Source organism: Coregonus lavaretus (genome assembly GCF_964263955.1).
Source record: "Coregonus lavaretus genome assembly, chromosome: 7".
NCBI lineage: Eukaryota > Metazoa > Chordata > Actinopteri > Salmoniformes > Salmonidae > Coregonus > Coregonus lavaretus.
In genome coordinates, this window is record NC_139994.1 from 10,206,273 (window position 1) to 10,218,909 (window position 12,637).

The 12,637-nt window shown below is 41.1% G+C and overlaps 1 protein-coding gene across 2 annotated transcripts in view; it reads right to left on the minus strand.

Moving 5' to 3' along the window:
- LOC311132398 (syndetin-like) overlaps positions 1–12,637 on the minus strand; it is a 214,882-nt gene that overhangs the window by 64,332 nt on the left and 137,913 nt on the right. For both annotated transcript variants that reach the window (XM_084165674.1, XM_084165673.1), the window contains 3 exons: positions 8,145–8,263; positions 5,917–6,026; positions 4,374–4,495 (listed from right to left, as the gene is read on the minus strand). In XM_084165674.1, the coding sequence (XP_084021800.1) occupies positions 4,374–4,495; positions 5,917–6,026; positions 8,145–8,263 (351 nt within the window). The remainder of the gene's footprint in view (positions 1–4,373; positions 4,496–5,916; positions 6,027–8,144; positions 8,264–12,637) is intronic.

Below are 12,637 nucleotides of genomic sequence, written 5' to 3' on the forward strand. Positions count from 1 at the left end.
GATTTGTCTTTGTGAAGGACACATGAATCAAGCCATGTCCTGGAAGAAAACTTGCTTCCTTTTGCTCTGACATTGTTCCCCAACTCTGAGGATTGGTTTTTCCAGCAGGACAATGCGCCATGCCACACAGCCAGGTCAATCAAGGTGTGGATGGAGGACCACCAGATCAAGACCCTGTCATGGCCAGCCCAATCTCCAGACCTGAACCCCATTGAAAACTTCTGGAATGTGATCAAGTATAAAAAATATATATATATAAAAAATATAAATAAAAATAAAAATACTTTTAAAAAATGTATGCACTCACTAACTGTAAGTCGCTCTGGATAAGAGCGTCTGCTAAATGACTAAAATGTAAATGTAAGAGGAAGATGGATGGTCACAAGCCATCAAACAAAGCCGAGCTGCTTGAATTTCTGCGCCAGGAGTGGCATAAAGTCACCCAACATCCATGTGAAAGACTGGTGGAGAGCATGCCAAGACGCATGAAAGCTGTGATTGAAAATCAGGGTTATTCCACCAAATATTGATTTCTGAACTCTTCTTAAGTTAAAACATTACTATTGTGTTGTTTAAAAATTAACATGAACTTATTTTCTTTGCATTATTCGAGGTCTGACAACACTGCTTCTTTTTTGTTATTTTGACCAGTTGTCATTTTCTGCAAATAAATGCTCTAAATGACAATATTTTTTTTTGGAATTTGGGAGAAATGTTTTCAGTTTATAGAATAAAACAAAAATGATATTTTTACCCAAACACATACCTATAAATAGTAAAACCAGAGAAACTGATAATTTTGCAGTGGTCTCTTAATCTTTTCCGCAGCTATATATATATATAGAACAGTTGACACCTCACACTTTATGATTGAAGCCTGGGCTCAGCAATTATCTTAGTTTTTCCACCAGGCACTCAGACAGTCAATTCAAAAGGAAGGTAATGGTTTTGGAATCTAAAGCCTAAGGTCAAATTTGAGTTCTGACACAGTTGGCATTGTGACGAAGGCCAGAAGTTTTTCCAGGTCAGGTCACGTAGTCAGGAAATACTACTGAACCCAGGCCTGAGCAGAGTGAGAGTGAGAGTGAGAGTGAGAGTGAGAGATAGAGAGAGAGAGAGAGAGAGTGTGTGTGTGAGAGCGAGAGAGAGAGTGTGAGGGAGAGAGAGAGTGTGAGGGAGAGAGAGAGAGAAAGTGAGAGAGAGAGAGAGAGAGAGAGAGAGAGAGAGAGAGAGAGAGAGAGAGAGAGAGAGAGAGAGAGAGAGAGAGAGTGTGTGTGTGAGAGAGAGAGTGTGAGGGAGAGAGGGAGAGAGAGAGAGAGTGTGAGGGAGAGAGGGAGAGAGAGAGAGAGAGAGAAGGAAAGAGAGAGAGAAGGAACGAGAGAGAGAAGGAAAGAGAGGGAGAGCGCGAGACAGAGCTAGGCGGGGCTAATAGAGCGCGTGAGGAGGAGGATGAAGATCTAAGATCTATCTATGTAGCACACTGCAGTTGATGAAGGACGAGTCTGTCCACTACTCCACTAGTGACGGGGCCGGAGCCCCAATCTTACCCAGCAGAAAGGGGCAACAGGCCTGGCCGGACCAGCCTCCCTGCCCCCCTGGCCACCCTGGCCGCCGGGCACACACAGGCTAGGGGCAGGCTTGGGAGCAGCAAGGACAACAGAAAACAAACAAAGCAAAAACCAAATGGTGCAAATTAAACAATGAACTGGAAGAGCAACATAAAGCAATATAATGAAATTGTTGGGGTTTTTGTATTTGGAGGACCAGATGATAGAGTGTTAGAAAAAGGTTTTAGAGAGCTGTTTGAGTGTCCTTCATTCACTTATTTTCAGGGGATGAATTGTGTTTGTGTGAGTGTGTGCTGAGAGAGAGAGAGAGAGAGCGAGAGATAGAGAGAGAGAGAAAGAGAAACAGAGGCAGAGTAGCTTGCATATTGTGTAAACAACATCAGCCTCTTTAAGCCCGTTTGACAGATTGCCGTCGAGGGGAAAATAAAAACTGAATCTTTATTGTTAAGATTTCTGCTAACTTTCCGGAGAGCCCATCTATTAATGTGGCAGCATCTCTCCATCTCTCTCTCTAGAATGAGTGCAGGAGGAGGGGGGGGGCTGAATCCAAGACGTTCCCAGCGGGAAAGCATTTCATCATCTGGATAAGGTATTTTCCCATTTCCCCTCTTCCCCCGTTGCACCCCTGTGCCTGAAAGGAGAGTTATTAATTCTGGACAAGAAGCCGTGAACGTCTGCAGCTAATGCATCTTAGCATATGTGTGTGACAGAGTCAATATTGCAGCGGCATATAATGGCGCTTTTACCCCTTTGAATATTAATATTGCTCATTACTCAGGGAATGGGAGGCTATATCAACCTCATCTCAATACTCATGGTATAATAAGCCATCCATATGTCACAATAACAGCCTATACGTGCATATCCATTTTCGGGGGGCTTTGTAAATAAAGCATTAGCATTTGAGTGTGGGTGTCTTTGAATGAGAGCCATATTGAACTGGAAACTACCAAGGAGGGGCAGAGTGATAGAGGCAGGAAGACAGACAGTGGGAGAGGGTGAGAGACAGAGGATGAAAACAGAGATGTAAAGACAGAGAGAGGAGCAAAGAAAAGGAGAGAGGAAAACGAAAGGAAAAAATATGGGGAGACAGAGAGAAACAGAGAGAAAGAAAATAGAAATACAGAGAAAGAGGGAGGTATAGAGAGAGAGGAGAGAAGAGAAAGACAGACAGGCAGATAGAAGGTAAAAACAAGGGAAGGAAGCCCTGTAAAGGTGCCATGCGACTGTTCTCCTGTCCTAATCTCCAGTATGCTCCCTGGACCCCGAGGAGAAGCCAGTCAGGACCCAGGTAGCAGAGCAGCAGCAGATCCTCATCCACTTCGGCATGTGACAGCCATTTTGTTGACATCATTAGCAGATCCCCCGGGGTTTACCAGTCACACATAGTCCAAAGCACACCGAGCTCTTTCTTTAGCCGCTAAAATAGCCTCAGAGGAGTTTTAACATGATAACGAAACAATGTTGTTTTGTAGGCCTGTGATGATACCAGTATCGCAATATTTTTTACATGGCAAAAATGAAAACACAAAGCAGACCTAAATCTTTCGTCCTTTAAAAACCTGCTGTATGTAAAATATTGTGTGCTTTAGCTAGGAATAAATAAATGTGACTCTGGATGACAACATAATGATGTTTGTTTCCAACAATAGAGCTGTTTTCCTAAAGAAATTAAATCTTCTTCGTGTTTTGTTTCCTTGCCACTATACTAACGAGTATCGCGATACTCATCCCAGTCCTATCGTTTTGACAGAGGCAGAAAACTTGCTCTGTCACTCTGTGTGCCCTGTCCGTTAGAAGAGACATGGTGAGAAGAAGAGGGGGAGGAAGAGGAGAAGAAGTGTCACCTGAAGGGATACAGTACTGAAGCCTAATGCAGACCAGTTAGCACATCAGTGTCCCTTATCTTTTAGTGAACAGACCAGTTAGCACATCAGTGTCCCTTATCTTTTAGTGAACAGACCAGTTAGCACCTCAGTGTCCCTTATCTTTTAGTGAACAGACCAGTTAGCACCTCAGTGTCCCTTATCTTTTAGTGAACAGACCAGTTAGCACCTCAGTGTACCTTATCTTTTAGTGAACAGACCAGTTAGCACCTCAGTGTCCCTTATCTTAGTGAACAGACCAGTTAGCACATCAGTGTCCCTTATCTTTTAGTGAACAGACCAGTTAGCACCTCAGTGTCCCTTATCTTTTAGTGAACAGACCAGTTAGCACATCAGTGTCCCTTATCTTTTAGTGAACAGACCAGTTAGCACCTCAGTGTCCCTTATCTTTTAGTGAACAGACCAGTTAGCACCTCAGTGTCCCTTATCTTAGTGAACAGTTGGGGAAACATCTGTAACAACGCAATGTTTTCAAGGAGGGTGACTTGTGCTGAAAACACTCTCATTCATTTCAACTCCATTACAACACCATTAGAAGCACTTAAACAGCTCTCAGACATTGGATCAACAGAAGGGAAAAGCAATCTCAGGTCATTTCAGCTACAGCCCTATGACCATTTCCCATGAGTGATGTGTGTACGAGAGGTGGAACATAGAACCAGTGCCCAAATACAGAAAATTCAGTGGTAAATAATATATAAGATAGCATATCAGAATGATAGAACACATTCACATTGGGGACATTAATTAACATAATGTAAGCCTGTCAAGTACAGTAATAGGTCTCCCTCAGGGCCGGTTTCCTGGACACAGATTAAGCCTAGTCCTGGACTAAAAAGCATGGTCAATAAAATAATCTCCATTGAAATAGTTTTGTAGTCCAGGCTTAATCTGGGCGTCATTAGGTCCTTTTCCGTACCATATCGTTGCGGCCGAAGAATGCGTAGACAGCATACAGGTAGTAATCAAACAGCTGGGAAACACAGTGGATGACATCAAAGGCTATTGGTTTCAGAATGTTCATCATCTGCATGTACTTCCCTGTATGGGAGAGATTAGAAATGGCCTTTATATTATTACACGTTATTATATATTATTATATGTTAAATGACAAAACAGTTTATATCAGTTGAACAGTTATCAACAGAAATGTAAAACAAAAAAGCTCAAAGCTTGGAAACTACTGGTGATGGAATATTAGATACTTGGAAATTCAGCTTTTATCTTTCATATCCCTGATCGGAAAAAGTTACAAAAGCAACATATTCAATAGTGCCATCTTTTTTTAGGATGTGAATGCGATAAATCAAAATGTTTGTATCTAACTTTTCAGCAATATCCTCTGGCCGATTTACAGTACATATTCAGATTGATATAAATGTGATCAGAATCCCAAACATTTGACATCAGCACTGCACCAAATGAAAACCCATGTAGAATGTGATGGAACGACTGACTTACTCCATTTTATTCTCAGACCTCTATAAGATCTCCTGGAACGTAAAGGGTATCAACCGTTCATCATATCCAACTAAAGCAGCCAACATTGTAGCTGGGGTAACATTAGGTCCCATGGACTCCCATAATAGGGTTTGCCTAGCCAATGGAGCATTTACATGTACTCTGAGGGGATGGAATTTAATTTGAGAAAAAGGTAATAAAACGAATACAGAGCACAGGGCTGTAACAAGGTTACCATTGAATCAGAACTGATGAAATAGCCACTGGCCTTTTTGAGCTGAGACCGGCACTTTCTCACTTTATCTATCTGTCAATACTAGAACCCTGTCATCTAACTTTATCAGAGCACTATTGAAATAGAAACCCAGATGAGGATATCTTTCAGATTGAGTGATGTGGAATTTGATTTCATGTGCTCTAACTTTTCTATTTGACTTACTATGTTTTAAATTATACATGTATTATTATACATCTGAAATGCTATAAAATCTGTTAGTTGAATAAAATGTACAACATTGTAAGTGAACAGCACTGGTCATTCAGAATGTCGTTCAAAATGTGAAAAAATTGAGATTTCTTCACTAACTCGGATCCTTAACTACCTCGCTTATCATAATTACATTTCTTCTTCTCCGATGAAAACAAATCAAAGAGGGGTTGCAATTAGCGAAGGAAGCCAATTTGACGGCAAGTCCCAGACACCTCAAAACTGACGTCTTGCACTTAAGAAATGAAAGGTCACAGGGGTTCGGAGGGGATCACGACAGGCTAATGACGGCAGGTGCAGGCCAGTCACACCACCAGGTAGCCTTGGGAACAGGGTCCTGGATCCTCACATTCTTAATGAGCATTTAGCTTGTTAATTGGTGCCATTATCAAGGTTATCGAGGTCTCACCGGTGGGAGAGGGGTCACCACCATCATCACTTAGTGTCTTGGATGTTTCTGGGAGTTAAAAGGAGAAGAACAAAGGAGGGGAACAGAGAGAAAAAGATTACTCACCGACCAGGCGGATCACGTTGAGGGTTGTGTTGGTCAGGATGGGAGCGTTGGAGCCTTTGTTTAGGCTGTAGTCAGACTTCTTCCTGCTGCGCAGAGTCTCCCTTGACGCACTGATTAGGAAGAGAGAGGGAGAGGAGAGGCGTGAGGGCGGGACAACAGGGCCAATGCTTGCAGGTCAGGCGGGCCAGACAAGACATGGTGATGATGTTCAAGACAGTGGTTCAGGTTCATAACCGAGGCTCGGTGGTTGAGCCCAGACACAGACAGCTGTTCAGGTTCATAACCGAGGCTCGGTGGTTGAGCCCAGACACAGACAGCTGTTCAGGTTCATAACTGAGGCTCGGTGGTTGAGCCCAGACACAGACAGCTGTTCAGGTTCATAACCGAGGCTCGGTGGTTGAGCCCAGACACAGACAGCTGTTCAGGTTCATAACCGAGGCTTGGTGGTTGAGCCCAGACAGAGACAGCTGTTCAGGTTCATAACCGAGGCTCGGTGGTTGAGCCCAGACACAGACAGCTGTTCAGGTTCATAACCCTGTGGTTCAGTGGTTGAGCCCAGGCCCAGACAGCTGTTAAGGTTCATAACCTTGAGGCTCGGTGGTTGAGCCCAGACATTCATTCATAAAATCTTCTTAATTTATCAATTAAGAGGCGTGACACAAGAGAGGGGCCAAAGACACAGCAAAAACACCTCCAGGGTTGGGGCGGTGGTGAACCGCTAATCTTACAGAACCAGCCCTTCGACTAACAATTAAACTGCATCTACCACAATTCATTAGTACATCTCTAATTCCTGGACGTGACCTTCAATTAGCTGGTGATTCCTTCTGATAGATTGGGAAATGAGCATGTTAGAGGCTTAGATCAGTACAACACACTGGGATGAATGCAGACCCTGCAGGCACAATGTACTGTATTGCATTTATTAAGGATACCCATTAGCTGCTGCAGCATGTAGTTAACCCAAGGCTCTCGCCATACAGATGTAGGATCTTAATTGTATTACCCTGTTGCAGTAGAACCTTCCTGCAATGCAGGAAATTTAAAACGTGTAGTGTATTTGAGGTTTAAAAAGGCTTCTGAAGTTTGTGATTTCCACTTGATTTTCCCTTACAAAAAATGTATCAAACCCTACAAAAATGTCAATTTATTATCCACATAATCCACATTTCCTGTTGCTGCAGGATTATTTTCCTGCTCTGCTGTAGCAAACTGGCTCAAATTAAGATCCTACATCTGTACAACATGCATGGAAATCAATAACAGTGTGTAATGTGTCTATGTACATCATCAATTCATTACTTCCTACATCCGTTCCTAATGAAGAGCTGTTGAATAAGTAAACATAATGAGGTTTTTGCACTGTGCTGCACAGCTGGCAATATCACATAACTATCTGCCATATCGTAGCACGTAGTCGCATACACAGTCTACACACTGATTTACTGCAGAGAGAATCTCTCCTCCTCTCCGTTAGCAAGAGAACAATGTGTGTGTGAACAATGAAAGGGAGGGGCATTAAACATTCATAACTCCATTATGCTATGATGAGCCTCGCTAATTACGATTGTGATTTACAACATGCATCACACTAGTTTAGGAAGAGGCCTTAAATAATTACAACCGCAAAATGCAGCTACTAAAATGGTGACTATTTGCATAACATAAAACTAAAGCGCCCACGAGTAGCTCTTCCAGTGGGAGGTACAGTAATGTATTTTTATGATCTGTTAAAAAACTGCTTAATCCCAACACTTAATGAAATACTGTAGAAGATGAAGATTTAAGAACACAGTCACATGGGTATAAACTGCCTCTTTCAGAGTGGTAATTCATCCAACTTTCTCCACCAAAGAGGGCGAATGATTGCCTATGTGTTTATCAAACATGGCATTCAAAGGGAGGGTAAAAGATAATTGTTCATTATGTAGAAAAATAACTTGATGCAATTGTACCAACTTTGATGGGTTATGTAGAAGTGAGCAGCTACAAATATCTTTGAGGCAGTTATTCTAAATATGTAGCCAATACATTCATTTTAATTGCAGCCGTTTTAACACTACACTGAGAAAAAAATTAATGACAATGATTTCAAAAACATGTATATAGTGTATGAATCTTTCCAATTATAGTTGTTCATCATCCATTAACTACTAGCATCGTACTTGAGAACTTGACCAGTGAGGTCACTGGGTATGACATCATCATGTTGTGACCTTTGACCTGACCTCTTGAGAGGGACATCTCCAGTCTGCTCGTCCACGTAGTCCTGTTTGAGTTCATCAGGGACGTCACTGTCACTGTCGTAGTCCTGGTACACACACTTCTCCAGCTCATCGGACTCATACTGCAGAGGGGAACAAGAGTAACAATACCATTCAAATATGGCCATTTAGAACAGGTTTATATATAATACAAATATGATGATTTCGATGCTTTTATCACTGTGGTACACACTCTTCTCCAGCTCATCAGACTCATACCGCAGAGGGGAAATAACACAGTAACAATATGGTCATTCAGAAAAGAGTTATAAATGATGAAACGTTTATTATTTTAGATGCTTTTATCCAAAGTGATAGTGACAGTAACACACACTTTACCCAAGCTTGAATCAAACCCACAACTCTGGTGTTGCACTGCAAGCAGCACCATGCTCAAACCAACTGAGCTATTCGAAGGGGATTAGTGACAGGTTTAGGAACTCCTAGAGACACCCACAATACCCTACCAGGAACAATACCTTTCCCTTAAACAGTTCAATTCAGCTCTCCATAAACATTTCAGTGAAGTTCCCCTTAAACAGTTCAGTGAAGTTCCCCTTAACCAGTTCAGTTAAGTTCCCCTTAACCAGTTCAGTTAATTTCCCCTTAAACGGTTCAGTTAAGTTCCCCTTAAACAGTTCAGTTAAGTTCCCCTTACACAGTTTAGTTAAATTGACCTTAAACAGTTCAGTTACGTTCCTTTTCAACAGTTAAGTTCCCTTAATTAACAGTTCAGTTATGTTCCCCTTAAACGGTTCAGTTAAGTTCCCTTAATAAACAGTTCAGCTATGTTCCCTTAATAAACAGTTAAGTTATGTTCCCTTAATAAACAGTTCAGTTAAGTTCCCTTAATAAACAGTTCAGTTAAGTTCCCTTAATAAACAGTTAAGTTATGTTCCCTTAATAAACAGTTCAATTTCCTTAATAAACAGTTCAGTTATGTTCCCTTAATAAACAGTTCAGTTACGTTCCCTTAATAAAGAGTTCAGTTACGTTCCTTTTCAACAGTTCAGTTATGTTCCCTTAAAAAAACAGTTTAGTTATGTTCCCTTAATAAACAGTTCAGTTAAGGACTCAATACAACATGATGAGAAGATGTTCTTATTGTTCTCCTCTCTCAACAGAAATAACAGCAACCCGTAATGTCAGGTAATTGAAATGCCATTGTGAAAATATAAAGCTGAGAGTGAATCCTATAAGGTATACAGCTCTCTCTCTATCTGGTGGGAGTAACATGTTGGCACAACATTGCTGTTCTCCTGAAGTAGAAAGAGAACAGTAGTAGTAGTAGTCCCCTGTAGCTCAGTTGGTAGAGCATGGCGCTTGCAACGCCAGGGTTGTGGGTTCGTTTCCCACGGGGGGCCAGTATGAAAATGTATGCTCTGGATAAGAGCGTCTGCTAAATGACTAAAATGTAAATCTAAAATGTAAAAATGTAAACAAGCAGAGTAGGTGTTGAGGCAGACAGCATCTTGTGTAAACTCTCTTTCTCAATTTGATCCAAAACTAGCGAGAAATAATGCCTTCGAGCTTTATCAGTTCATATTGAACACAAGCTTCAGGCTATGAATGTGTGTTAACAAGAAAATAACCATTTTGGATTTGACTAATCCCCTTTGATAAGAAAAAAATTATTGTCAAGGTACATTGGTGTATTAGAATTAAGACAAAAACAAACAAAGGCAGAACAAAACAAACTGATAATGGAAACCCAACAAATAATAGCCTTATACACTGGCATTGAAATGTAACAACTCCAGTCCACTTGTACGCAAGAACAACACCATAAAAGCTTATCTCTTCATAAAAGCTAGCCTGTTATTTCATTAATATCGGTGTGCTACCACTCAGGTAACAGAGTTCTCCAAAGGACAACACCCAACGCCCATATAAATGTACTCCTTATTTTTCATTACAGCAGCAGCTCATATTAAACATCATTAAATGTCAAGCGCATTAAAAGTGTTAAGCACCAGTGCAGCGGGTGTGAATTCAGGCGTGACAGTTAGGGCGACTATAAACCACTTAACGTCCCCAAATTATTATGTCCGACTTAATCAACGCGTTATGAAGAAGGATCAGTGGATGGTGATAGAACGTTCTTGTGGAGAGACGCAACAGAATGCTAAAGTACGTACTGGACCAGCCTTACTGAGCATAATGGACACTGGGCATTAACCAGTGATTGTGGCAGAGAGGGAGTTATGGAATATGTCACCTTCTGATTGAAATAACCTTAGCTCACCCCTATCAACACAACTGCTGGTGCTTACATACTTCTATATTCCCCAAGACAAAAAGCAAACAGAATACAGGCCGAGTGCTTCTCCTGTATTGTGTAATAGGCAACAACTATGAGACTTATAACTAGCGCTAAGCGATTCATGCATTTTGAGGTTGGTTCAATGATAAAAAAATTATGTTTTTCGATTTTGATGATTTTAAAAAACATTAAATGCGCTATGCATTATGTGCATTACGCGTTCTATCCCTCAATCGCACATTATTCTGTCTCTTTTACATAGCAGGCATAAAAGAAACACAGACCAGACAAGTAGGCGTTGGTCATTGTAGTTAATTACCACGTTTTCTGCACTAAACTATGTAGAATGTTGGCATGTTGGAAACTAAAACACCCTACTACATCGCACAGTTCGGGCTTGATCTGATTTATCTCTAGAGAAACTGCGCAATGTGCGCATTGAGGTCACAGAAGAAAAAAACGAACGAAATGGAATTAAAATAATTGAACTGATGTACAGTTGAAGTCGGAAGTTTACATACACCTTAGCCAAATACATTTAAACTCAGTTTTTCACAATTCCTGACATTTAATCCCAGTAAGTATTCCCTGTCTTAGGTCAGTTAGGATCACCATTTTATTTTAAGAATGTGAAATGTCAGAATAATAGTAGAGAGAATTATTTATTTAAGCTTTTATTTCTTTCATCACATTCCCAGTGGGTCAGAAGTTTACATACAATCAATTAGTATTTGGCAGCATTGTCTTTAAATTGTTTTACTTGGGTCAAACATTTCGGGTAACCTTCCACAAGCTTCCACAATAAGTTGGCTGAATTCTGGCCCATTCCTCCTGACAGAGCTGGTATAACTGAGTCAGGTTTGTAGGCCTCCTTGTTCGCACACGCTTTTTCAGTTCTGCCCACAAATGTTCTACAGTATTGAGGTCAGGGCTTTGTGATGGCCACTCCAATACCTTGACTTTGTTGTCCTTAAGCCATTTTGCCACAACTTTGGAAGTATGCTTGGGGTCATTGTCCATTTGGAAGACCCATTTGCGACCAAGCTTTAACTTCCTGACTGATGTCTTCAGATGTTGCTTCAATATATGTGCTTCACGGTTGGGATGGTGTTCTTCGGCTTGCAAGCCATCCCCTTTTTCCTCCAAACATAAAGATGGTCATTATGGCCAAACAGTTCTATTTTTGTTTAATCACACCAGAGGACATTTCTCCAAAAAGTACGATCTTTGTCCCCATGTGCAGTTGCAAACCGTAGACTGGCTTTTTTCTGGCGGTTTTGGAGCAGTGGCTTCTTCCTTGCTGAGCGGCCTTTCAGGTTATGTCGATATAGGACTCATTTTACTGTGGATATAGATACTTCTGTACCTGTTTCCTCCAGCATCTTCACAAGGTCCTTTACTGTTGTTCTGGAATTGATTTGCACTTTTCGCACTGAAGCATGTTCATCTCTAGGAGACAGAACGTGTCTCCTTCCTGAGCGGTATGACGGCTGCGTTGTCCCATGGTGTTTCTACTTGCGTACTATTGTTTGAACAGATGAACGTTGTACCTTCAGGCGTTTGGAAATTGCTCCCAAGGATGAACCAGACAGAATTTTTTTTCTGAGGTCTTGGCTGATTTCTTTTGATTCTCCCATGATGTCAAGCAAAGAGGCACTGAGTTTGACGGTAGGCCTTGAAATACATCCACAGGTACACCTCCAATTGACTCAAATTATGTCAATTAGCCTATCAGAAGCTTCTAAAGCCATGACATCATTTTCTGGAATTTTCTAAGCTGTTTAAAGGCATAGTCAACTTAGTGTATGTAAACTTCTGACCCACTGGAATTGTGATAGAGTGAATTATAAGTTAACTAATCTGTCTGTAAACAATTGTTGGAAAAATTACTTGTGGCATGCACGAAGTAGATGTCCTAACCGACTTACCAAAACTATAGTTTGTTAACAAGAAATTTGTGGAGTGGTTGAAAAACGAGTTTTAATGACTCCAACCTAAGTGTATGTAAACTTCCGACTTCAACTGTAGGTCAATTACTTGCTTAAAAAACTAAAAATAACCGAAATGTCGGATAATCACTCAGCACTACTTATAATATAACATATGTACAGTATAGCACCTCTGTTATAAGCATACGTGGGTAAGTGTGTAATCTGAGGCACTGCCTACCCAGTTGAAGGCCTATCACGTGTAT